Source organism: Esox lucius, chromosome 11 (genome assembly GCF_011004845.1).
Source record: "Esox lucius isolate fEsoLuc1 chromosome 11, fEsoLuc1.pri, whole genome shotgun sequence".
Taxonomy (NCBI): domain Eukaryota; kingdom Metazoa; phylum Chordata; class Actinopteri; order Esociformes; family Esocidae; genus Esox; species Esox lucius.
The window spans coordinates 27,987,564-28,015,188 of record NC_047579.1 but is presented as its reverse complement, the minus strand read 5'-3'; the positions used below and the strand labels follow the sequence as shown (position 1 = coordinate 28,015,188).

The following is a 27,625-nucleotide window of genomic DNA, read 5'->3' as shown; positions in this document are numbered from 1 at the left end:
AGACAAGCCCTTATGTCCCCAATTTTGGCATTTATTAAATGCATTTGGCCTTGAACTGTTTTTTTTTAACATGAATAGTATGTTACATATGTTGGAGTTAGGATTGTCTTTCTAATCAGTTAACCTCTCGTAGGAAATAGCAACGCTACTGGCCCCCTATTGAGTGTCAATGGGCCGAGTTTGTAGACGAGTGTCCGGATCAATCTGTGTTAGGCAATTCAGAACAGGCAAATGTGTGGTCATTTTTCTGTCTGTTATCCATGGTCTCTTAGCTCAATGATTTGGCCGTCCCAAGTTTTAATGTTTGATTTCTACATTTTAAGCTGTCAGTAGGCCCTCCATGTTTTGTTCCTTTAAAGCAGGAAACTGTCAATTGCTTTCTGTTGCAACAGTCGCCTTTTAGTACATGCCAATCCTGACTTTAAAATGAAAAGGTGGAGAAAAAAAATCGAAGATATACATGTACATATTGTAGAAGTGTTTGTTTCTCGTAGAAACACACTGGTTCCAGTCTGTAAATATGTTGTTCTTTCCTACTCCCCATGAAGAGGAAAACTGTAAATACCTTCCATTCAGTTATTTTTATTGTTATTCTTTTTAATTTGATTTATTATTTTAATATTATTTGCAATATTTCTCTTGTATTAATGCGTTGGACCCTTTATAAATGGTGCATTAAAATATTTTTTAAGATAGTTGAAGCTTTCTGTGAATTTGTTGGTTGTCTTAATGCTTTAGTTGACAGCCCATTCAGCCTTGGTTCCACATGGTACATTTCGTAGATGAGTGTTTTTGGTGCGTTAAGATGCTTCCAGGTGCCAAAAATAGTCCTTTGTACTTCCTGTAAGGTCTTCAAGAACTGACAACAAATACAGACGATTGATCCCAGTTGGGTAGGTGGTTACTACAAAGAGCCTTTGGTAATACATAGTATTTTTTAATTGTTGTTTCCTATCCTGTGTGGCAATGGATTTTCTGTCATCAGTGTTTTTATAGTGGCTTGCACACTTGCTTCCAGGAAGTTCCTGTATGCAAGCAATGCCCTTGTCTAGACAGGATTTACCAGAAGGTACATTTGTCATGCTGCACCTGAAACCAGAAGATTTCCTGTGTATGTGTGAGAGAATGCATGGTTTATTGTAAATTGAGCCAAGTGGATTTTAGTAATGTAATTGGAATTACTGAGAGAGGAAAACAACGCGAGTACAGAAAAGGTGACCAAGTCTTTCAATACTTACTGCTATTGCACATGCACATGTTAAGCAATATGTAGTCATGCCGGGATGCCTGTTGCCAAATGAAAAACAACTGAAACCAGTTGTTAAAGTTGTTAAACCCTGAAGGGAGGGGGTTGTTGTGCTCAGCGTGTGAAGTGGATAAAAAAAGTGTTCATGTAATTTATCTATTGAGTCGCTGAAATGTGCATAGCACAGGCATGAGTAGTAAAAATACTTTTTTGAGGCGTATATGGCCTTTACTATTGAAGAGCTGGATTTGAGTGAGGTTGCTCCTTACATAGAAGATTTAAACGGTTGGTCATTCCTTTTTGGGTCACTTTGGTAAATGCATTTCACATTTTTAATGATTGATAGTCACTTGGGGCTTGCATAGCAAGAGGCCCCAGGCTCAATCTTTCACTTATATCATCAGTATATTAGGACTGCTGCTACTTCCGCAGCTAGAGAGTCCATTCTAAAATGTTTAACATACTGAATAGTCTGGAACAGCATCCTTCTAAGTAAAGTTTTGGTATCTCCTATACTTTTTAAAATATTAAACTGATTAAACTTTTTAAACTTATATTGCCTTGAATAGGAGTTTTTGATTGTCTTGAATAGAATAATAACAGTATCTCTCTTGAACCATTCCAAGTATTCATTCACGTATTTGTACATTCCTGATTTAAAATGCTTAAATGTGTATTGACTATGACAATACACATTTGCATGATTAGCATTTATTGGATAGGCATAATTCCAGGCAGGCACATTCCCCCGAATGTTCATCCCCCAATGGAATGTGTCCGTCAGACTCTTGTTATATTTGACTCCTTAAACAAACGCTCATATTCAGACCAACTTACAGATTGTGTCTCATACATCATCATGTTGATAGATGGTTCTTGTGAACTGTCAAGTTTGTCACTTCATATTTATACCCCAACTAGAAAGTTGAGATTTTAAGAATGCTTAATGACTCAGACATATGAGAAGATACTTCCATTTGAATTGGTTCTCTAATGTAATGGGCTGTCAATAATGGTGACATGTTTCTGAAATATATTTCGATTTTTTTCTTTGAAGAAAAAGGCTCTCCTACTTCTCACGGTCTTGTACACTACCGTTCAAAACTTTGGGATCACTTAGATATTTCCTTCTTTTCCATGAAAACATGTGAAATTAGTTTGAATAGGAAATACACTCACCTAAAGGATTATTAGGAACACCTGTTCAATTTCTCATTAATGCAATTATCTAATCAACCAATCACATGGCAGTTGGTTCAATGCATTTAGGGGTGTGGTCCTGGTCAAGACAATCTCCTGAACTCCAAACTGAATGTCAGAATGGGAAAGAAAGGTGATTTAAACAATTTTGAGCGTGGCATGGTTGTTGGTGCCAGACGGGCCGGTCTGAGTATTTCACAATCTGCTCCGTTACTGGGATTTTCACGCACAACCATTTCTAGGATTTACAAAGAATGGTGTGAAAAGGGAAAAACATCCAGTATGCGGCAGTCCTGTGGGCAAAAATGCCTTGTTGATGCTAGAGGTCAGAGGAGAATGGGCCGACTGATTCAAGCTGATAGAAGAGCAACTTTGACTGAAATAACCACTCGTTACAACCGAGGTATGCAGCAAAGCATTTGTGAAGCCACAACACGCACAACCTGGGCTACAACAGCAGAAGACCCCACCGGGTACCACTCATCTCTACTACAAATAGGAAAAAGAGGCTACAATTTGCACGAGCTCACCAAAATTGGACAGTTGAAGACTGGAAGAATGTTGCCTGTCTGATGAGTCTGGATTTCTGTTGAGACATTCAGATGGTAGAGTCAGAATTTGGCGTAAACAGAATGAGAACATAGATCCATCATGCCTTGTTACCACTGTGCAGGCTGGTGGTGGTGGTGTAATGGTGTGGGGGATGTTTTCTTGGCACACTTTAGGCCCCTTAGTGCCAATTGGGCATCGTTTAAATGCCATGGCCTACCTGAACATTGTTTCTGACCATGTCCATCCCTTTATGACCACCATGTACCCATCCTCTGATGGCTACTTCCAGCAGGATAATGCACCATGTCACAAAGCTCGAATCATTTCAAATTGGTTTCTTGAACATGACAATGAGTTCACTGTACTGAAATGGCCCCCACAGTCACCAGATCTCAACCCAATAGAGCATCTTTGGGATGTGGTGGAACGGGAGCTTTGTGCCCTGGATGTGCATCCCACAAATCTCCATCAACTGCAAGATGCTATCCTATCAATATGGGCCAACATTTCTAAAGAATGCTTTCAGCACCTTGTTGAATCAATGCCACGTAGAATTAAGGAAGTTCTGAAGGCGAAAGGGGGTCACAGTAATAGTATGGTGTTCCTAATGATCCTTTAGGTGAGTGTATAGTCATTGACAAAGTTAGAAATATCTTTTTTATTTAAATAATAATTGTTTCCTTCAAACTTTGCTTTCATTAAAGAATCCTCCATTTGCCACAATTACAGCCATGCAGTCCTTTGTCATTCTAGTTGTCAATTTGTTGAGGTAATCTGAAAAGATTTCACCTCATGCTTCCTGAAGCACATCCCAGAAGTTGGATTGGCTTGATGGGCAATTTTGATCCCACAACAGCTCAACAGGGTTGAGATCCGGTGACTGTGTTGGCTACTCCATTATTGACACAATACCAGCTGACTACTTCCTACCTAAATAATTCTTGCATAGTGTGGAGCTGTGCTTTGGGTCATTGTCCTGTTTTAGGATAAAATTGTCTCCAATCAAATGCTGTCCACAGGGTACGGCATGGTGTTGCAAAATGGAGTGATAACCTTCCTTCTTCAAGATCTCTTTCACCCTATAAAAATCTCAAACTTTAACACCATCAAAACAACCCCAGACCACCACATCGCCATCATGCTTGATATATTGCCTTCATTTCTCAGAACACGAATAGACTAACAACTTTGAGAATATATATAATTTTTTTTGCTGGGCATTTTGAGCCTGTAATCGAATCCACAATTGCTGATGCTCCAGATATTCAACTAATCTAAAGAACGCCAGTTTTATTGCTTCTTTAATCAGCACAACAGTTTAACTGTACTAACATAATTGCAAAAGGGTTTTCTAATGATCAATTAGCCTAAAATGTAAACTTGTATTAGCAAACAACGTGACATTGGAACACAGGCCTGATGGTTGCTGATAATAGGCCTCTGTATGCCTATGTAGATATTCCATAGATATCATCCATTTCCAGCTATAATTGTCGTTTACAACATTAACAATGTCTACATTGTATTTCTGATCAATTTGATGTTATTTTAATGGACAGAAAAATTGCTTTTCTTTCGAAAACAAGGACATCTCTATGTGACCTGGAAATTCTGAATGATAGTGTATGCTGGTTAGCATTTTGAATGTCAAATATTAGTTCTGCCATTGAATGGAAAACTTTGCCATTTGAAACTTACGTCAATACTTGGTATGGGAAAAGGAGTGTCAACCAGTTGATGCTTTGTCAATACATCTGCATATCAACCGGAAAAGTGCTGTGGGTTACTGTTGTCTAAACCACGTACAGCATCTGATGTACCTAAACTGCCGCATTATCAGTTTGAATTCTTTTAACTTTTTCACCACTTTTCAATCCGTTAAAGCATAAAATGGCTTTAAACAATTGTCAAACAATAAAACACTTAGTTCATGATTTATGGTGTGGCACCATGGGTTAGAATAGCATCTTCTCTGTTGATGAATCTATTTTTATGCACATTTTGCATCTTCAATTGAATTTCTAAGTGGAGATTGACTTGGCCAGTCAATAACATTCCACTTTTTGGAAAGTCCATAGTTGCTATGACAGTATATTTGGGGTCAGCTTGCAACATATTTTCCGTCCAATGAGTTTTGAGGCTTTGGGGTGATTTGTTTGTACTTTAGCAGACATGTTTCTGTGAACTTTAGAATCAGTTCTACTGTTGGCATCAGAAGCTACATGATCAATAAAGTGAGAGTTCCAGCAGCCATAAATGGCAGAGCCATAAAACTCAAATATTTCACAAATATGTTATACCATCAAATCTTTTTTTCTTTCCTATTTCCATCAACACGGTACATGACAGTCTTTGTATCACATATTCACTATATTTTCACTAGATCTCCTCAAGCTCTTTTGTGTACTTTTTAGTGAGCTGTCAGCTGGCATTCTGTTTTATAGAATGTCAGCTTACAGCTCAACTAGTCGTGTGTTGCAGTGCAGCCTATGTTTGCACAGCTAATCCTTCCGCCACATGACAGAAACAAATAGTCGATTCCAAAGAGAAACCCAAAGCATAAGAGCCTGGTTGAGCAAGCAGTGTGAAAAGAACCAGGACACTATATTACGTTGCTCTAATTACTAACCCAGTATTACCTGCAGTAACCAAGACACTATTTTAAGTTGCTCTATTTACTAACGCAGTGATACCTGTAGTAAGAGCCTGGCAGTTATAATGTGGTTGTCATGGAATCCGTTCATTTAATTGTATCCCACGTCTAACTACAGATGTTGTTACAAATGATGTTGTAATATAAATAAATAATGAAACTACACTTTTGAAAGTCATTTGATAATTACCATGTTGATAACCCACACCCAAATATGACATTGCTGCAAGTAACTACTATGATATTACAATGTTGTTGCTATCTAACCCACATAATACCAGGGTTGATAAACACGCTAGGACTGGGTTATGGTCACAGCACACAGCACAAAAACGATGGTTTTGTTTATATCTAATGACCTTACTTAAAGGCTATACTGAATCAAGTATAACATAACTAGCTACATAGATGAATAGGAAATACTGTAAGTATAACGTACCTAAGCAGGAGTAGCAACTACAAGTTAAAAGATGAAGCTTGGTTTAATGTGGATTCTTAATCCTAATGTGTAACAAGGTCACATTTTGGAACAAGTGATTAACCATTTTATTTAGAAGTTATTAACATGGTTAGCTGGAAACTTTGAAATGTATAGTTCCAAAATATTACATAATAAATAAAAAGCCGGTGAACCTTAGCATAGGTTATCTACACCAAAGAAATGTTAACCTACCTTTAAACTAGACATTACAGTATGTTAGATAACAAGAGTGTAACAAGCCCAAAAAAAACTCTTATCTTGCAGTAAATATTTGATTTAAACCCGTAGCAAAAACATTTGGAGCTGTCTAGTCATAAGTCGAGCAGTAGAGGAAAAAAGACTCTCTCTTTGTCGTGGGTCTGAGAAAAGATGTCCTTCCATCAGAGGACAACCTATTAAATTACTAACCCCCCAGACCTAGACGGTACTGACCATTTGCAATCCCTTTGTGGGTCCCCTTGGCTAACACTGTACACTAGCATGATCAGAACCCTGATCCCACAATAATGTAGCTAACTGTGAAGCAGTGATTTTAGGGGGCCCATTCAGGGGCCCCAGGGATATTTTGCATTGTACACAGCCAAATAAATAATTTTCAAACTAGGCTTGACAGTTCTGTGAGAACTCTAGGTGGATGAGTCTATTCATTAGGATACAATGGTTGAGTGTGTCAAAGGCTTCAGCCAACAGGTGTAAAAGACAGTTGTCCAAAGGATATAAGACAGACCTGGGCAAACTACGGCCCGCGGGCCACATCCGGCCCTTTTTACGTCCCTGTCCGGCCCGCGTGAGGCCAATCATAAATTATAGGGAGGCACCGAAAATTCATCCACCGAATAATTGACACAATCATTTCTTTCGGTGTTTCGGTTTTTGGTTTTCGGCCTTGTGAAGGTGAACAGCGACAAGTGACGCTAGCCAGGTTACCCTCAAGATGTCAGCTCACGCTAAGAAAATAAAAGTTGATAACGAATGCCGTGTTTTCAACAAGACATGGATTGCCAAGTATTTCTTTACAGAAATTAAAGGTAAAGCCGTTTGCTTAATCTGTGGTACACAGGTCGCTGTGTTAAAGGATTATAATTTGAATCGCCACTACACGGCCAAGCATGAGGATAAATACAGAAATCTGTCTGATGAAGAGCGCGCGTGGGAGTCTGATGCGTTGCTAGCAAAACTGCAAACCCAACCAGGACTTTTTACGAAACTTCACACCCCCAGAGATGCAGCCGTCAGGACAAGTTATGTAATTTCTCACAAAATCGCCAGAAAAATCGTTTCAGACGGAGAGTTTATTAAGGAGTGCTTATTGGACTCTGTTGCGTTGTTGTGCCCGGAGAAAAAGGGCGCATTTGAGAACGTATAACTCTCCCGATGCACTGTAACGAGGCGGGTTGAGGACATCGCTGGAAACTTGGAGCTTCAGCTGAAGAACAGAGCGGTCGATTTTTCTCTGGCTTTGGATGAGAGCTGCGATGTACGTGACACCGCCCAGCTACTCATCTTCTTGGGATAACTGCAGACTTTCAAATCACGGAGGAGTTGGCAGCCATGCAGTCAATGAAAGGGACAACCACTGGTAATGACTTGTTCACAGAGGTAAATGCATGTTAGGACTGAAATGGGACCAGCTGGCAGTAGTGACAACAGACAGTTGTCCTAATCTGACGGGGAAAAATGTTGGACTTTTAAAGAGAATGCAGGATAAAGTGACAGAAATGAACCCTTTGCAGAAATTCAAATTTTTGCATTATATTATACATCAGGAAGTGTTATGTAAGGCAATGTTAAAAATGAACCATGTTGTTGATGCTGTAACTAAAACAGTTAAATTCATCTGAGCGAGGGCATTAAATCACAGACAATTTGTTGCATTTTTTGAGAAAAATTTGATTGAACATGGTGACATAAGCTATCACTGCACTGTCAGGTGGCTCAGCCTTGGCAAAGTACTGAAAAGTGTCTGGGACCTGAGAGACCATATTCAGGATTTCTGTATTAAGAAAAGACACAACATCCCAGAGCTTTCAGATAAAGACTGGGTGGCAGACATCAGATTCGCTGTGGATGTGACTGCACTACTGAACAAACTAAATGTCTAACTGCAGTGCAAGGGCCTTTTTGTGCATGAGATGGACAGTGCAGTGAAGGCTTTCATGAGAAAGTTGCAGCTTATCTCAAGCCAAGTGAAGGACAACATTCTGACCCACTTGCCAACACTAAAAGAAACCAAAAGATCAGCCGATCACATCCACAAGTTACAACCATGTTAGAAGCACTGCATTCAGAGTTTTCGAGGTGATTTCAAGATTTCAAGACTCTTGAGGGTGAAATGCAGATGGTTTCTTCTCCCTTCAACTGCAGTGTGGATAATTCACCAAGTGATGTTCAGATGGAACTCATTGACCTGCAGTCTGACACACTTCTGGCAGAGCACTTCAGGTCAGTCTCACTGCTGGACTTTTACTCCTCCCTCAAAAAGGAGAACTTTCCAAACCTGTGGAGGCATGCTCAGAGGATTCTAGTCCTCTTTGGATCTACCTATGTACGTGAAGAGACATTCTCAGTGATGAAGTTAAACAAATCCAAACACAGATCCTCTATCACTGATGACCACCTCTCAGCTGTCCTTCCCACAGCCACCTCAGACATTCAGCCAGATTTCAATGCCCTTGTTCAAGCCAAGAAGTGGTAAAATGAGGTGGAAAACATTACATGTTATTGTTTGTTGTATTGCTGTATTTCTATAAACTTGTTAAGTTGTTTGTTGTTTTTCATTGTTTGTGGAGATTAACAATAAATTGCACTGATTCAACAATTGCTTTTGTTTTCTTTTTTGACCTATACACCACAATTTCACATTACCTAATATAAATATTTACAGAATAGTTTTATTCTTCCGATTATCAGTACCAGCTATTCAAAATATATAATTTAGTGCATTTTACAATGGCAGAAACTTGAGCAGAATTAAGTTCAAGTTATCGTTGGTGTGGCCCTCTGACACAATTCAGGTTTCTCATGTGGCCCCTTGTAAAAATGAATTGCCCACCCCTGATATAAGACGTCATTTACCTTTGAAAAGCGGACTTCCCACTCCGTGTCACTGCCAAACTAATGGGGGCAAAAGGGAAACAATGGTTTTAAACTGATCAATGCATCATCATCCCACATCATTTAATGTTTAAAACAAAAGTTCAGTGAAATTCAGTTGAATCATTGCAGACAGGTGTTTGAAAACTGGTCGGGCAAATTGACATTACCAGGGGGTTGAGCATTGATGGAGAAATTTGCCTCAGTGTTGCCCAGGAGGAATGCTGGATGTTGGATGGGGCTGTTTTGTTGTCTTTCCTGAAAATATGGGTAAAATATAGCTTAACTTTTTTATTAATAACAATAAAAGAACGATCAATAAACTATTTGGCCACAGAAGTGACATTTCTCACAGAGCTCTGCAGCTTCTTTCCAAAAATATTATCCTTTTAAAAATGACGTAAAACAAATATTCAGTTGGGTAAGCAAAAAAGTCACAAAGCTGTGTGTCCTGCCCTGCCCTAGCAGTGCATTTGCATTCAGAGTCATCCCAAATAAAATGTTGTTACAACATCAAATTAAAATGTATTTGATTCAGGAGTTTTAGTTACACAAACAAATCCATTCTGTCAAAGTTTAAAGCTAAATCTGCTAAATGTTCTGAATTAGTCACAAATATAAAACAAAATATAATTGATTGCACCAGTCCTTATCCCCTTTTCCATAAATAAACTGTGGCGCAACCAGTTGTCTTTAGATGCCATACAATTACTTTAATGAAGTCCACCTGTGTGCAGTTGAGCTGTTTCACATGATTTCATGTTAGATACACCTGTCTCTGGGAGGGCCCTCAGTTGGTTAGTACATTTCCTTACAAAAACTACATCAAGAAAGATGAAGGAACATTCCAAACAAATCTGGAATATGGTTCTCTAAGAGCACCAATCAGTGGTAGGAAATATTTCCCAGGCATTAAATAACCCTGGAGCACAGTAAAGTCCATAATGAAGAAATTAACAAGCCACTAAGAGGCCTATGGCAATTCTAAAGGAGTTAATGGTTGTGCATGTTGGCGCTTGATTGGTGCCCAGAGGTTTGAACAATTAGCATTCACACCGGCCATTCTCAGCAGCAAAAGATATGTAGAATATCGGTTTCACGCATGTGCCCAAAATAAAAAGTTCCCCTCCCTTGTTGATTCCCCTAGTTTCTTCTCCCATTTTCTGATTGGCACAGAGGTCACGATTACCATATAATGCTTGACCCAGGCCAATCACTAAAATGTAAGTGCTTGCCGTGGGTGGTGAATAAAATATAGAGTGAGGTGAGTTAGCGATCTGAGGTAAAACTAACGCTAAGTGATCTCAAGGCCTACAATCTGCCTGCTGCATGGCCCCGCCTTCAGTTTTCATCAGCTGAGTTGGAACACACTTGTGCATACTGCAACAATAGTCTGGGTGCTTCACTAAGGTAGTCATCATCAAATCTCAGCTAAAGTTTGCCAGAAGGCATGTGGAAGAATCTGAGAAGTGGAAGAAAATTATATGGTTGGAGAAAACCAACATAGAGTTATTTTGTCCTCAAAAGCTGGGCGATAATTTTGGCTCAAGCTGAACACCGCACATCCTTCTGAGAACACTGTCCTTAGCCTGAAATATGGTGGTGACAGAATTATTCTATGAGGAAGTTTCTCTGCGTCAGGACCTTGAAAGCTTGTGAAGATAGTGGACAAAATTGGATGCACTAAAGTAAACACATAAAAAGTTGTGCATATAGGGAAAGGAGGGTGTGTCAAACGACACCAGACCATGAATATACTTCCACAAACCATGGCCTTCCCCCAAAACATAGTCAACAAAGAAACGATGTGGACGTGCCTTCTGATGTGTCTTGCCTGTAAGAGATACCTTTGCATAGAATGTTGATAAGCACACTGCATCGTACGCAAAATTAGATTAGATTAGATTTCAACTTTATTGTCATTGAACAGTACAAGTACAGTACAACAAAATGCAATGCAATGGAATGGTTTGATAGCTGTTAAACTACATAGAGAAATACAATTAGGTCCAGAGACACTGATACGTGACAAGTTTTGTTATTTTGGCTGTTTACTGAAAATATATTTAAGTTACAAATAAATAATGAATATGGGCTTAAAGTGCAGTCTCTCAGCTTTAATTTGAGGGTATTCACAAGAAGGGTTTAGGAATTACAGCTCTTTAATATGTAGCCCCCTCTTTTTCAAGGGACCAAAAATAATTGTACACTTGCCTCAAAAGCTGTTTCATGGACAGGTGTGTGCTGTTCCTTTATTATTTCTTCATCAGTTAAGCAGGTAAAATGTCTGTAGTTGATTCCAGGTGTGGCATTCACTTTTGGAAACTGTTGCTGTGAACCTACAACATGAGATCAAAGGAGCTCTCAATGCAAGTGAAACAGGCCATCCTTAGGCTGCAAATTAAAAAAGTCCATCAGAGAGATAGCAGGAACATTAAGAGTGGTCAAATCAGCAGTTTGGTACATTCTGAGAAAAAAAGAACGCACTGGTGAGCTCTGCAACACAAAAAGGCCTGGATGTGCACAGAGGACAACAGTGGTGGATGATTGGAGGATCCTTTCCATGGTAAAGAAAAACCCCTTCACAACATCTAGCAAAGTGAAGAACACTCTCCAGGAGGTAGGCATATCATTATCCAAGTCTACCATAAAGAGACACCTCCAGAGCAAATATAGAGGGTTCATCACAAGATACAAACCATTCGTAAGCCTCAAGAATAAAAAGGCCAGATAGAAAGGAAAGAAAAAGCCAGCCCAGTTCTGGAACAGCATTCTGATGAAACTAAAATGAACTTGTACCAGAAAGATGGGAAGAAAAAAGTATGAAGAAGTCTTGGAACTGCTCATGATTCAAAGTATACCACATCATCTGTAAAACACAGTGAAGGCAGTGTGATGGCATGGCTTCCAATGGCACTGGGTCACTAGTGTTTTTTGATGATGTGACAGACGACAGAAGCAGCCGGATTAATTCTGAAGTGTATAGGGATATTTTGTCAGCTCAGATTCAGCCAAATTCAGCAAAGTTGATTGGTCGGCGCTTCACTTTACAGATGGAAAATGCCCCAACACATACTGCGAAAGCATCCCAAGAGTTGGAATATTCTGCAACGGCCGAGTCAGTCACTCTTGCATGAAACCTAATGTTTGGTGATGTCCATGCGCTCTTGACTTCAAGCTGTCATTGCCTGCAAAGGATTCTCAACAAAGTTGTTAATTTGTCCAATCACATTTGAGCCCCTGAAAGAAAGTGACTGTGTATGAAAATGGTTGCAATTCCTAAACGTTTCATATGATATTTTTGTTCAGTCCCTAGAATTAAAGCTGAAAGTCTGCACCTCAATTGCATCTCGGTTGTTTCATGTAAAATCCATTGTGGTGGCGTACAGAGACATAATTATGAAAAGTGTGTCAGTGTCCAAATATTTCCTGATCTAAATGTAGCTTACATGCTGATTGCCCAGGTCATCAGGCTGAATCAACACTGCGCTTGGCCCCACACTACCAGCATGAACTTAAAGTTTTGAAGGGAAGTTCCAAACACTGGTTAGCAAGCACTGGAGCAGAGCTAAGGAGAAGTATGACATTCTCTATGATCTGCTTTGGAAAAAGTGACAACATGAACTCTGCCCTGGACCTCAGCTATTAGGAGGGAAACGGCGGTGGAATTATTAGCAATAAGCACAGAACCTAAAAATATTGTCTGGCTTTCTTACCAGCAGGCATGGAGACAACCAGCTCATGAAGGAACGCTCAGCTATGTCATTATCAAGCAAGGACTGAGCTTTCTTGTCCAAACACTAACATGGTAAAAACACTCCATCCTAAACAATAAAATCATGCTTAATCAGGCATGTACAAGAAGTTGTAACAGCAAACAGCAAGGCAGGCAAATGAGCATTACATCAAAATAGTCAAGTGACTGTATTGCACAGTCTTCCAAACCAGTAGCTATTACGCAATGGGCTTTAACTTAACTCAGGCTATGTGGGATTAGCCTTAGCCCGAAAAACAGGACATCTTTCAAAGTTACATTTCTGATAATAATTGCAGACATTACTGGCAAAGGAAAAGCTTGGTGAACCTCAATGAGCCATAATGAGGGAGATAACGTATCACTGACCTATGGCAGAAGTACACCATTGTCAAAGCCGTACCAAATATTCCTATAAATATTCTTCAATCCCTGTGTCCATTTCCCAACTAATTAGTGGTTTACACATGATGTAACCATTCCTCCTGGCGAACAAACAACAATTATTAAGCAGCACCCACCCACCCTCCTGGGGCAAGACAACAGACAAACCACAAGTGAACAGAGAGGGAGGGCCGTCACCACACCCAAAATCAACTCTGAGTGAATAAACACTGTGAAACACTATCATTCCACTATGACCGAGGAGATTATCTGACATCAAATCGTGCTCCTATGACGAATGTCCATAGGCATGACATTGAGTACAGGGAATGGAATGTAAGGTGAAGAGGTTGATAACAAGGCTAGCAAATCCTGGCCATGCAACAGTGAACAAAAACAAAAAGGGGACACAGATGTTTGAATGGCCATGAGGCCCAGTGTTGAGATAAGACTACGGTGACAGTTTATACTTCTGCTTCATTCATCTTCATTTTCACTTGCCTTGAGTGTACAGAAAAAATAGTTTTCTTCATTGTCATAATACTTATAGGGGGCATTGTATTATTGGCACATGACATTGAGTACAGGGAGTGGAATATAAGGTGAAGAGGCTGATTCCGAGGCTGGCAAATCCTGGCCCTGCAGCATTGAACAAAACCAAAGAGAATACAGATGTTTTAAAGGCTATGAGCCCAGTGTTAAACATTCATTTTCACTCTGATATTCACTTATTTTAACAGTGACATTTTACATTTTACAATTATTTTTTTCAAAGTGGAAGCTCAAGGGGACCAGTCTTGTGAAGGTGAATGGCTTGTGATCAGTTTGAACTTTGAATTATTCATTATTGTTGGCCTTCAAAACAAAAGTCCCATAGAAACTGAAACATAAGGATTGAAACACTGGAATAAAGCGATATTTAGGATATATAATGCAAAACAACTTTGACATTCTTTTACATATTGTTAATATGAATTGTAAGATTTTTTCATTTTGGGCAAGTTATATGTTTTTCTTAAGGAGGGGGTGGAACGGACATGCAAAACAAAACAAAGGTGACCACTAACTAGGGGGGGCATTTTAAAAATCACCTCCCTCCAGCCAGAGGAGCCCAACAGCGGTACCCCCTCCAGCCAGAGGAGCCCACCAGCGGTACCCCCTCCAGCCAGAGGAGCCCACCAGCGGTACCCCCTCCAGCCAGAGGTGCCCACCAGCGGTACCCCCTCCAGCCAGAGGAGCCCACCAGCGGTACCCCCTCCAGCCAGAGGAGCCCACCAGCGGTACCCCCTCCAGCCAGAGGAGCCCACCAGCGGTACCCCCTCCAGCCAGAGGAGCCCACCAGCGGTACCCCCTCCAGCCAGAGGAGCCCACCAGCGATACCCAGAGTGGCCAAAGTGTTGGTTTTCGTGCACCTCTTACCACCCGCGGCCAGCTGATGCCACGCTCGTGCTCGTAGGCCCTTTATTAAAGCAAAAGCATAATGATTAGAAACAAATCTTTTAAGAAGAATATAGGATTAGACATTAAAAAAGTACTGACCGGTTTGTAGCCTATATTGCCTTATTAAAAAAAACTAGATGTTGTGCAATGGAACATGGAATTTGAGAATTACTCACCAGAGTTTAAAGAATCCATATAGAATTTCCTCAATTCATGGAGGAAAATACAAAGTATAGCCAGCAGCACTTTCTTAGCCACCTACTCCATTGGCTCCAATGCAAGACTGTACCTGAATTTGGCCTATGCAAATTGCCTTATAAGAAAACTATAAGTTGTGCCGTGGAACATGGCATTTGAGTATTACTCACCAGGGTATAAAGAACCCATATATATCCATTAGCCACCTACTCCATTGGCTCCAGTTCAATACACTATACCTGAATTTAGTCTTGCACTGGAGCCAATCGAGTGGGTGGCTAAGAAAGTTCTGCTGTCTATAGCCAGTATTACTTTTTACCCTGTATTTTCCCCCCATCAATGGTTAAAAATGACCTATCTTTACACTTTGCCATCTTTAGAATGAATTCTTTACTATACAATATATTGACATTGGCGCTTATATTCTGAATGTTTCCTTTACAATACGAGTATGACGTCGTCGTTAGTGCTGCTGGCCGAATACTAGTCGGAAGAGCTTGTATTTCTAATCGAATTGCAAGTCAGTTTTACAGCGTGCTGTGTGTTGCATGCGTTGGATTTACTAAATGAATGGGTCAAATTGTATGTGGAATCTTCCTGGAGAAGTGGTATCAAGGGGGGAAATTGGAACTTCTGTGGCACACATACCCAAATGAAGCGTGCAATAAATTGACATGGCGCCTTTTATTTTGAAAGTTTCCTCATTATATTACGATTGTGACGTAATCATTTGTGCTGCTGGGCGGAATACTAGTCTCATTTCATATTTGTGCGGTCTCGTTTTGTAGATCCACAACCACGATTCACTGAAGGATCGACCGGTGCCACTCAGTAAACATCAACTGGAGATACTAGCCTGCTCAAGAATGCAAGCCCAAGAACGCGGTCTGGTCTATTTAGTCACTGGGGGATGTGGTTTTCTTGGACAACACCTTTTACAGGTTTTGTTGGAGAAAGAGGATTCTGTTACTGAAATTCGCCTTTTTGACAAACACATCAACTCAAGCTTACATGACACAGGTAAGCAAAAATAAGATTGAAAGTGACGTATGCCAGTTAACTTGTCTCAAATTCACTTTGTAGTTCTATTTTTATCTGATGTTTTGCATATTGAATTCACTGGTATTAGCCGCAGGAAACTGCTGTCGGACAGTACCTAGTTTAAATAAGCAAGACCGAGGCTTGTGTGGCAAGATAGAAGCCTAATCTTTCTTGAATTTCTTGTATTTACGACATAAGTGGTGTGTCGAATCCGTGAATTTGTATTTATTTAAGAATCAGTGAAGGGCAACTAGGATTTGACTCCCAATAATCTGAACTGATCATTAGGGGAAAGAGTGAGGTGCAGCTATTCGTGATGTGATTTTGTTGTGTTGAGTTTACAAACATATACCGATTTCTTTCAGTTTTGGAATTTTTGATTGATGCATAAATTAAGCAGTTCAATTTAAAACAAAGCTAAACAAATTAAACTTAAAGTGGACGCTTTATATGTAATATATAAAGTGAAGGCATTAGAAGTCAGAACTAAATTATTTACAAACGATCATTAAAGCACAGAGGGTGTATATTATAATTAATTATTTGAGCGCTAACTAAGAAAATGTGTCAGAGGGCCTTTAATAGACAATGATGTGTCCCCCTGCCTTGGTTTTGAAACTTTGGTCCAGCAGGCAGACTGGCTCTTGGCGAGTAGAGCAGTGGTTCCCAACTCCGGTCCTCGAGTACCCCCAACAGCACACATTTTTGCTGTAGCCCTGGACAAGCACACCCAATTCAACTCAGTGAGAGCCTGATAATTAGTTGACAAGTTGAATCAGCTGTGCTTGGCTGGGGCTACAATGAATATGTGTACTGTTGGGGGTACCTGAGGACCGTAGTTGGGAACCACTGGAGTAGGGAGTATTGTGCTGGGGGATATGAGGAATGCACTACTAACTTTTCTCAGTCTCCTCCAGTTTAAAATTTTAGGAGGAGATGAGGTCCTGGTCCACACCTGTGGATTACCTGGTTTGGGGGGCCCGTTGCTGTCCCTGTCCTTGTCCACCTGGTCATACTTCTGACCTAGTCTAAAATCAAATAGACACTGGCTTTAGCCCAGAGAAATGTATTTATTATTCCAATTGGACTTAATATTTCACCCGGCACAGCCACAAGAGGACTGGTAACCCCTCTGAGCCTGGGTCCTCTATAGGTTTGTTCCTAAAATTCGACCTTCTTAGGGAGTTTTTCCTAGCCACTGAAATTCAACACTACTGTTGTTTGCTCCTTGGGGTTTAAGGCCGGGTGTCTCTGTAAAGCACTTTGTGACAACTGCTGTTGTAAAAAGGTCTTTATAAATTAATTTGATTGATTGATAGAGTGCCCTCTGTCGATTACTGGGAACAAACATGTCTATCATGTAAGAGGCGTCAAGGCCCTAAAATGGGTAAACTTTTTATAAAAGTGCTTTAATTCCTGTGCAGTTCATGGTTTATGGCTGTAAATAACCTCAAATGAAACCTGAAAGTCTGTACTTCTGATTGTTTAATTAAAAATCCAATGTGCTGGAGCACAGAAGCAAAACAACAAAATCTGTCACTCTCAAAATACTTCACTGTATTCTGGACCGTATGTTTTCTGTAATTTATATGTTCAAATCGACAGAGGGAGTGGAAGCGATTGTTTTTATTTGAACCCATGCTGCAGTAGTAAATGTTCCCCCCAGGCAGGTTCTCAATCTTCTGGACCATCCTAGGCTACAAACCATGTGTTTATCAGTCCTGTGTGGTGCAGTAATATGACGCCCTTGACTGGAATCTTCAGATAATTTGGACCCAAATACCAAATTGATTTTAGCTGTATTACTTGCCAACTCTCTTTTCTTACACCTTTTGTATTTCTCCTTACTGTTTTCTCCTGTTCTCAAGCATAAGAACTCCTTCAACTATATATTTTCAGAATCAATTTTCTCAACTTAAATAAACTTTTATTACATTAGCACTCTACTGAAACAGATTTATAGAGGGGATGTAGGTGGCGCTAGAGGGAGGGCTAGATAGGGAGCCGTAAAAAGACCTCCTGCAAACAACAATTAGTCAAAATGGGGCATCAGGGTAGGATGTGATTAAGATGATCTTACGTCTTTTCGACATCCGGACGGAAAAGTCACGTCGCAGGCTCTCTTTCACCATTTCCTAAAAAAATGTAGCTGCCTTGTGCAGACTCCAGAGGATGTGCACGCATCAACACCCATTGCATGATTGGGTCACAGGCACCGATAGATCTGTTTTCCTGTCCTTGAGTACTGCATGCGGCCCATGTAATTTCCTTCAGTGTGTTTCTCCTCCCTTTTCATAAGTATGTCCCAGATGGTAAACATCCACTTTGTCCTGGGCTGATTCTAGTTGCCTACTGGTGCCCAGTCTCATAAGAGGGATCTCCATCTGCATCCTGTGTGACCCTCTGGTCAAAGCTCATTAGCACTTGTGTCATTTATGCTAAAGGCGTCCCTCTGTCACCGTGAGATAATACTTAGAAAGGAAGGGCGGGGCTGTTTGGTGGCTTACTGGTGAAGCCACTGCCTTTCAGTGGAACTATGGAGTTGCGTTCAGGATTTAGGAGGGGAGAAATATGGGTGAACCCTCTTGGGAAGTCTGGGCAGTATGTGGTTATGCTGTTTCCTCGTAGTGCCCAATAAAAGATGCGGACAGATTCAAGACATTGGAATGGAATTCAACAATATGAAACGTAGAACATACAATGCTGATATGTTTCTATTAAGAACATTTTATTTTTGAGAGCAGAATACTGAAAATACGGAGAATGTTTTGATTTAAATCAGACCAATAGAATGTAACATTTTATAGCACCCTATACATGGCATTGGTATCATATAGTCTCTCATGTTAGTCTCATGTTAGTTTATCACCCCATTCCAGTAGGCCACTTACTTCCTGGTGATTTCACTCGAATAAAAAAAAAAACAACCTTGATTTCACTCGAATAATAAAACCTTTGTACTTTTCATGTTGATCACATGTAGCCTACATGATGAGGAGAGATTTCCTTTTGCAGTCAGTCAAACAAATAGTGTCGCACCATTCCATACGTGTACTAAGCATGACGTCTTGTTGATTAATTGTATTCATGCGTCCCAGCCAGGAGGAATGCCTGCTGATCTCTACACATCTCAGAGTCTACTTTTAATCTTACTGGAACAATCAGCTAATAAAGATCAACAAGATGTTATGAATGACATTTGCATTTTGACTTTCAGCCCTTGCTTGGTATTTCTCTAAGGCATTTACATGGTGTAGGTTCTCTTGTTATATGTGCCATTAATATATATAATGTATATTTGACCTGTTGTAATTACTGGGTAATTAAAGCTCTTATTTTTGGTTTTCTGAAAACAGCTTTATTGACTTTAGTGGTTGGGTATTAGTATTCCAGCTTTGGAATCCTCTGGATATTTCCGTATGGCAGACTAAATATTCAGAGAAAGTCAGGTCCACTGCCCCTGCAGGTCAACAAAGAACTAGTTGACACATCCAAGCCTCTGAAGCTACTGAGGCTGAGCTCCATGAAAGACTGCTGTATTAGTGAGGCTTTGCGGAAACCGCATCTGAACCATTCTGGTGTTTTCAATATATCAAAGAGGAAAGACGGAACAAACTGAACCTCCTTTGTGACGGAGTGATTTACTTTCTGGGCGTCTTTTATTTAGTATTTTTTAGCGGAGACCTGTAGTGGACACAGCTGTTATAGTGCGCAAGTAAAAGGAGCAACACTCGCTCAGAATAAAAACACCATCAATATTCTCATATAAATGTAGCATTTTGGCCTTCATGAGACTGATCATACAAAGAATATGTGCTCATATTAATAGTTGCTGGACACAATTGACACAGTGATGGGCATCAGGTTGTACTCTTACCCATAGTCCTGGACCAAGCTTAATGTCTGGGAAACTGACACTTAATGATTGGATGTCGTACACTACTATGGATAGGGCCTTTCTCTTAAAGATGTACTCAGTAACTCCACTTGGAGGAATACAGACGATACAAAACTACACAAAACGTAAGAGAAGAACTAGCGCAATAAGGAAGATTTGTGCTGTTTCTTAGTATGCCAGATTCTCGTATGTGGTACACAGTTACTAAGCCTGTTGACTGTGACAGGGATATGAAAAGTACCAGGGTCCTTCACATGCTGTAGTTCTTTTCCAGGTTTAGACCTTTAGGGACTATTGTATCTGGGAAGTGGGTCCAGAAAGTTTCTCTGGACCTTTGGTTTTTGTCGATATCACTTTCAGGTTTGTGTTCGTTGAATTTCTCATCTCCAAAATAGAAGAATTCACATCACAATTGGCCTTTTCCTTTGAAATTAACAACTATTAGTGTCTGACCGACGGACGGCACTCGGTTGTTCACACATTGTAGTACGTAGTTCCTTTTGAGGTCTCCTACACAAACCAAGCCACATAGGCAGCGAATCATTTACATGACTTTACAAGAGTTGCAGTAGACATTCTTTACACCAAGACATAACAATCAAAACGGTAGATTAACTGATTGGTAGGCTTTTCTTTAGGGTGTTGGGGATTGCAACTCTGAGCATGGAGGATGTTGTTTCTGTCTGTACCCTTTGAATCGATCGAAAAGGAGGGAGGTAACCTGTTTTGGTGACATACTTTGACATTAATGTTGTGTTTTCAAACAACCAAGTTCTCGAGAAAAGGCTTGGACAACCTCATTCCATTAAATTAAGCATGAATTCAGCTTTGTGTGAATTTTATATGAGAATGTCAGGCCATCTGTCCGTGAGCTGAAGGTCAAAGCTGGGTCACAGAGAAAGTCATGCAGCAAGACAATGATCCAAGACACTCAAGGAAATCAGTTCAAAATGGTTGAACAAGAAATGTAAAGTGTCCAAATTGCCTTGTCAAGGTACGGGCCTAAGCCCTATTCAGATGTTGTGGCAGGACTTTAAATGAGAAGAATGTTTGTTTCATTCTGCACTATACCTTTTCTACACAATAGGACTATAGTTGTCCTGTCTCAGTCTGACAGTTGCGCAATCTAGGCCATGTTTTACGTCTGTAGTCTTTGTGAAATCAGTCTGTATTTGACATTATATCCAACAAATGTCAACCCTCTCTCTCCCCTCAGACCGTGTGAAGGTTGTGTTGATACAGGGGGACATCACAGATTACTCAAGTGTCCTGGAGGCGTCCAGAGGGGCAGACCTGGTCATCCACACAGCCAGCCTGGTGGACGTTTGGCACAAAGTTCCCGAAACAGTCATCCAGGCTGTCAATGTTCAAGGTGAGATGTAGAAGACGGATGATTTCGAAGGAAAAGGAGAATGAGAATGAGGAGGAGTACTGGGAAGGCTGCAAATAAATTCCACAACGTTAACCGTTATGGAGAAATACTGGATGTGTCTCAAACGCTTTGTTCATAACCTATTTAGTTTGAGTTTGGGGAATGTACAGTTTCATACCCCAGAGTATTATGGGCTGAGTCATGGAATCTCTCCCTTGCCCTAGTTTCAGTTGTTTTGCCCAGAAACGTTTCGCTATAATACCACCCCATTTTCCTCTACAGTTGTTGTGTAGTTATATACAATACATTAGTTACTGCCTATTGTAGCAACTGCCCAGCTGGCTGCATAGAGGCAAAGACCAGGTCATGAACTTAAGCAGGGATTTCCCACTGGAGGCGTAATATGACTGCATGAGTCAACAATGCTTTTATGGTGCAGGGATATACACATAGAGAAAGAAGGTAGACTCATCATGTGACTCTTTATTATAGGGTTTATTTTCATAATGTTTTTAAATCTCATTATTATTTAGTTTGTTATTTACATTACATTACTGCAGCAAATCGACTGCTAAGCCCCTCTACCAGTGATGCACATCAAACCAGCTGGTTTGCAATAAACTATCAAAAACTATCTTGGACAGTTTGTTTTTTCTCCAAACTTTCCATGTGCCATTATTCTGTTAGTTTTAGTCTAATGTGTACCCAAGTCCAGAACACCATGTGCTGTGCATTTGAGTACACTACGTGCGGTGCATTTGAGCAAACTTTTACCTGGTCATCCAGTGTTTAACGCTAACTAGTGGTTTGTATTAGTGGTTTGTGTACTTCTGCTGGTTAATCTTCTGCGAATTATAGTGTGTGACACATCCACAGAGATTATTTTTGTTCATAATGTCAGCATTCTTTGGTCATCCTCTGAAGAGGTCTTCCTTGGCCTATCAGGGTAAGGTTTTGGGTAAGCTGGTTTCGGTATTGTGTGCCAGTGTTTCACAATGATTTAGCAAATGCATTTTTTAAATAATTGTATTCCACCTTTTCCTTCTACTGATTGGTTTTAAAAGCATTCTAACCCACACTGGTAATTAAAAGATGAATGACGAAAGATTATTCAACGATAATTTATAATTTTTGTCCTCTTATTCACAGACTTCAAAGGTCTGTGCAAAGCCTTTTATCAAGATTAAGCATTGACAGCTCTGCAGAAATGAATTGACTGAACACACCTGACTAACCAGAAACACAAACCAGTTGTCCCAATTACAGAAAGCACTGTATATCGACCCTGAATGACTGATTGGGCCTTTGTATTGAAGACACTACACACTGTCTTCTTGGCAGTCCGTAAAAAAAAACATTTGGGAATTTATTGAAATGCATTTTATATGCATCTATATTATTTCAGAAAGGTTGCATCTGTTAAAAGACTCTCCATCCCGGATATGGGCCTCTGTCTCATATTTGGGACAAACATTATCCTTGCAGGAATGGATTCTTTCTAGTTTACTGTTGTCAATATATACACGACAAAATATCCTTTCAGGATGTTTACGTGTTGAGCTTTTGAGGAAAACAAACCTCAGGAAGGATATAGTCAAACACACAAGTACTTCTGTACTCAAAATCTGACATTGTTTCTGACCAGAGTTATTGTTTTGTCAACAGCACCACTCCCTGGTTCTAACTTGTTGTCCTTTTCTTTTCACAATCAACTCAGTGATAACCTCTGGATATTAACTTGTAGAATGTTTCTCTCTCCACTCTATCTCAAATATTTTTTTACAGGTACTTTGAATGTGATCAATGCCTGTGTAGAGAATGGCATCCAGTACCTGGTCTACACCAGCAGCATGGAGGTGGTTGGCCCCAATGTAAAAGGAGACAGCTTCATCCGGTAATGATTCACCCTAATTACAAAAAGGCTCTTATTGTTTTTACCCTTCAAGCAGTCAAAGCAGATAAAGTATGACGGGAGTTTCAAATCCAAATTTAGTATCCAGATGCTCAACCTTTAGCATTTGTAGCACACAATTGTAGCGCACGTGTCCAGAGATCCGCAACTATCCCAAATGGATTGAGAAGCTCAAAAAGGGCTCATGTAGATGATTTCAACATGATGTATATGGAAGTATGAATAACGGAAGGATGATTATGTAGCATTGGTGGAACAAATCACACTGAAGTCATGGTACCAATATTTGCATTTTTATTTTATTTTATTTTTAAATACAAAAATCTTCCTAATGCTACAGCTGCACTAAATTAGCTAGTTGGGGGGAATATTGAGGAGCTCTTGCCTTGTTTCAAACTAGGGATCTAGATATATTATATATTTTCATTCTTCTCTCCCACTCTGTCATCCCTTCCCAGACTACAGTGATTGTGTTTGGCTAGATTATAGTTAAATCCCACCCCTGCATTATCTAATGACTGTAAAACAAAATGGACATGAGTGTGTGAATATTCATATCCAATTAATTTTGATAATAGAATACACTTAGTAATTTGTTTTTGCTGCTTTACACAAACTAGTTTCAGCAGCCCTCCTGGTTTGGCAGACTCACTGTGTTCCAAAATATGTTAGGTATTTAACTATTTTGAGGATATGTTGAACAGTTGTAATCCTTATAAGATTATACAACCCCGTTTTCCAAAAAAGGATGCTGTGTACAAAGTAAATGAAAACTGAATGCAATGATGTGCAAATCATTTATACCCTGTATTTAATAGGACATTCTACAAAGACAACATATCAAATGATGAAACGAAGACATTTTGTTTCTAGAAAGATATATGCACACTTTGAATTTGATGCCAGCAACGTGTCAAACAATTTAGGGCAGAGGCAACAAAAGACTGGAAAAGTTGCGTAATGCTAACAAAACGTAACCTGGTGGAATATCACACAACTAATTAGATCAACTGGCAACAGGTCAGTAATATGATTGGGTATTAAAAGATCATTCCAGAGGGTATGGGTATGTCAGTAGTGAGGATGGCGAGGGGTTCACCACTCTGTGAAAGACTGCTTGGGCAAATAGTGCAACAATATAGAATATAAGAATAGTTTTTCTCAATGTAAAATTGCAAAGATGCGGTGTGATGATGGCAGGCAAACTGTGTAGCAACAGAAGCATGATTTCAACAGAAGCACGATTTCATTAACAACACTTAAACACGCATGCGTGGGTGGATGCGTGTGTGCACCAAAACACACACACACACACACACACACACACACACACACACACACACACACACACACACACACACACACACACACACAGGCTTATTCTTCATTCTAACAATACCTAATTAACCTGGAAGCTACGTGACTGGCTTTGTGTATGACCAGTCAGGGAAAACATCCAGTGTTTACAGTATGCACTCATTGCTGTAAATGGTTGTGGATAGGAGCATCTTCTAAATGACTTAAAATGTAAATGTTATTATAATGAAAATGTTAATGTTAATGCTGTTCAGAAGTCATTAAAATACCCCCCTCCCCTTCACTCTTTTTTTTTTTCTTTCATTCTCTTGATATCTCTGTGTCTGTCTCTCTCGTGCACAGAGGGAATGAAGACACGGTCTACAATGTTTGTCACGCGATGCCGTACCCCAGGAGCAAGGCCAAGGCCGAGAGGTTGGTGCTGGAGGCCAATGGCAGTAAGGTACATGTTTTAACACGACACAAAGACACTGTAACACCCACACGTTTGTGTGATAGACATTCTAAGGACTGGGGATTTTTGCCCGGAATGCTACTCTCATTAATAGCCAGATTTAGGTGACAACCTCTGATGGTCTACAGAAAGGAATGTCTACAGATAGTTGGCTCCAATCTCTGTCTGACTGAATGTTCTAGAAAAGAGACTGTGAACACAGTGATACAGTAGCCTAACCGATACGGGTTCCCTTGTGAAAGCCCACACACCCTTTGCAGTCTCACATTTCCTTACCTTTAAATTAAAGCTAAAAAAGGATTGCGGTAGAACTCTTAGGGCCAGTTTCGCAGACACCAGTTAAGCTTATTCTAGGACTAAAAAAACAAGCTCAATGGCGTTTTCTATTGAACTTGTTTTTAATCTGTGTCTTGCGAAACTGGCCATTAAGGTGTCATATGTACATTGCCTTTTTTCTTTTTATTGTGAATTCCTCGACCACAGTCAATAATTCAGCGATACATTTTTCAAATTGTTTTTATTTAGTCCAAAACATGAATGTATGTCCGGTGTCATAACTGATACTAAATGATAGGATTGAATGATACTGAATAATAGAAATTTTTTGGTTGCTCTTACTGGATGTGAACAAGTGTTTGCTTCCTGAACCTTAACCCATTCACCCCCTGAACCTTAACCCATTCACCCCCTTGTCTGTCTGGGCAGGTTAATGGAGGAGCCTGCCTGTACACCTGCTCCCTTCGTCCCACAGGGATCTATGGCGAGCAGCACCAGCTGATGAGGGAGTTCTATCAGATGGGAGTGAAGACGGGAGGCTGGATCATCCGTGGGGTCCCGCGGGAAACAGAACATGGGCGTGTCTATGCGGGTGAGCTCTGATGCCAGTGCTGATGTTATAACCAGCCATCATCTCCTTAATCTGACTTTCTATTCGGCAGTTGGTGTTTTTCCCGACTGCTTTAGTGGTTGCCTTTTGTCAGTGTGGTAAAGGGTTTTCTCTCCGGTTTCAGGCAACGTGGCCTGGATGCACTTGTTGGCAGCACGCTCCTTGAGAGAGCGCCCCGAAAGGCTTGGAGGGGAAGTTTACTTCTGCTACGATGACTCGCCTTACAAGAGCTACGAGGACTTCAACATGCAGTTCTTGTCAGGGTTCAACTTCCGCCAGATTCGCGTTCCGCTTGCGGTGCTATGGTTTGTGGCATGCATGAATGACCTCGTCCGCAGGGCGCTGAAGCCTGTGTACAACTACACACCCTTACTCAACCGTTACACTCTTGCCGTGGCCAGCACCTCCTTCACTGTGGCTTCAGACAAGGCCCATCGACACTTCGAGTACAGCCCCCTCTACGACTGGGACCAGTGCAAGGCTCGGACACAGAGATGGGTTGACACCTTTCCCCTTGAGGACCGCAAGGACTGCTGATATAGGCTGAACCCTGCCCCTCAAATCATGACCTGATTGGTCTAGGCTAAACCACACATAATGACCTGGTTCATGTTCTTCCTGTGTTTCATTCATTATAACCAGTCTATACATTTCTTGTATCCTTATTAACTCATGACCTGTGTTCTCTTGAACCTCTGGTGTGTTAGGGTTCATCTCAAAGAATGGTTTAGATGTATTGTAATTATATTCATAAATGTATGCAATATAGGAAAGCACAGCAGTTTTAAAGGTTCTCCATTCACATGATCTTTTGAAATGGCCATGCTCCTCCAAATGCACACTGATCTCTAAAGGTCATATCACATTGTAAATGAGGTTCAGGTTTGCAGCAGGTTGTTTCAGAATTTCCATACTTTTCTTTCCATAATTTTCCGATAGTCAGACATTGCTCGCATCATCTAAAACAATCATTGGTTTCCAAGGTTAGATTATTCAGATGGAAATTAATTTCAGATGGATGATCCTGTGACTGGAGTTCAAGTGTTACACAGTCTTCTGTTATGCAATAAGCAGTGCAAATAAATTTTTCAAATTACCATTATCAAAGTTTTGCTAAGAGAGATACATATTCTACTATACTTTGTCTATATTTACATCTTAGACCTGCAATAATGAATAGACAGAATAAGATTATTGTGGTTTTTATGATCTCAAAATGTTTTATTTGGTAATGGAGATTAATGAATACCCTTATTACTAATGACTAAGTTGGTTACTTTATATAACTGTACTTTGAAATGAATTTTTACAATGATATATAATGTCTATTGATGTTATTTCAATTATGAGAATACTCTTCTTTTTGTATTATAAATGTAACAAATATTTATTTTGTTTAATTCCAGATAAAGTATTTTAATTTATTTAAACTTTTACATTAATGGTTTTTAATAAAGAATGATACCGACACAAGGACACAGTCTCTTTCATTCCTCTAATCTGCATGAATGCTCACCAACACCACCCAGCTCTGTCCTGGAACATGGAATGGAAATAACAAAACGCAATGTCGCCATGGACACAACACATTGTTCTCACGTTAATTGTTTACGTTCTCTACATTGTACCTAACATAATTGCATCAATGGTGTTCTATTACCAAGTCAAGAGTGAATCAACAGAGAATGGAAACTGTTTCCAACTTGTTACCATGGAGATATCAGCGTGGCAGCAGGTATCAAAA

The 27,625-nt window shown here is 40.1% G+C and overlaps 2 protein-coding genes and 1 long non-coding RNA gene across 3 annotated transcripts; 2 read left to right on the top strand and 1 right to left on the bottom strand.

Annotated features, from left to right (window-relative positions):
• The first annotated feature begins 1,099 nt into the window (after nucleotides 1-1,099).
• Nucleotides 1,100-15,874, top strand: LOC114840338 (splicing factor 3A subunit 2-like). Its single transcript, XM_034295350.1, has 3 exons — nucleotides 1,100-1,214; nucleotides 14,465-14,759; nucleotides 15,790-15,874. Exons 1-3 carry the CDS (start codon nucleotides 1,130-1,132, stop codon nucleotides 15,809-15,811), a joined length of 402 nt encoding a protein of 133 aa, XP_034151241.1. The 5' UTR covers nucleotides 1,100-1,129; the 3' UTR covers nucleotides 15,812-15,874.
• LOC117595267 lies at nucleotides 7,370-11,194 on the bottom strand. The gene is made up of 4 exons (XR_004576456.1): nucleotides 9,579-11,194; nucleotides 9,396-9,483; nucleotides 9,208-9,246; nucleotides 7,370-7,655 (listed from the first exon to the last, which is right to left on the bottom strand). It is a non-coding gene; the product is annotated as an uncharacterized LOC117595267 (long non-coding RNA).
• Nucleotides 15,761-26,554, top strand: hsd3b7 (hydroxy-delta-5-steroid dehydrogenase, 3 beta- and steroid delta-isomerase). The gene is made up of 6 exons (XM_020051209.3): nucleotides 15,761-16,021; nucleotides 21,157-21,312; nucleotides 23,098-23,206; nucleotides 24,884-24,983; nucleotides 25,701-25,863; nucleotides 26,006-26,554. The coding sequence occupies exons 1-6, from the start codon at nucleotides 15,868-15,870 to the stop codon at nucleotides 26,416-26,418; spliced, it is 1,095 nt and encodes a 364-aa protein (XP_019906768.1). The 5' UTR covers nucleotides 15,761-15,867; the 3' UTR covers nucleotides 26,419-26,554.
• Nucleotides 26,555-27,625: the final 1,071 nt, after the last annotated feature.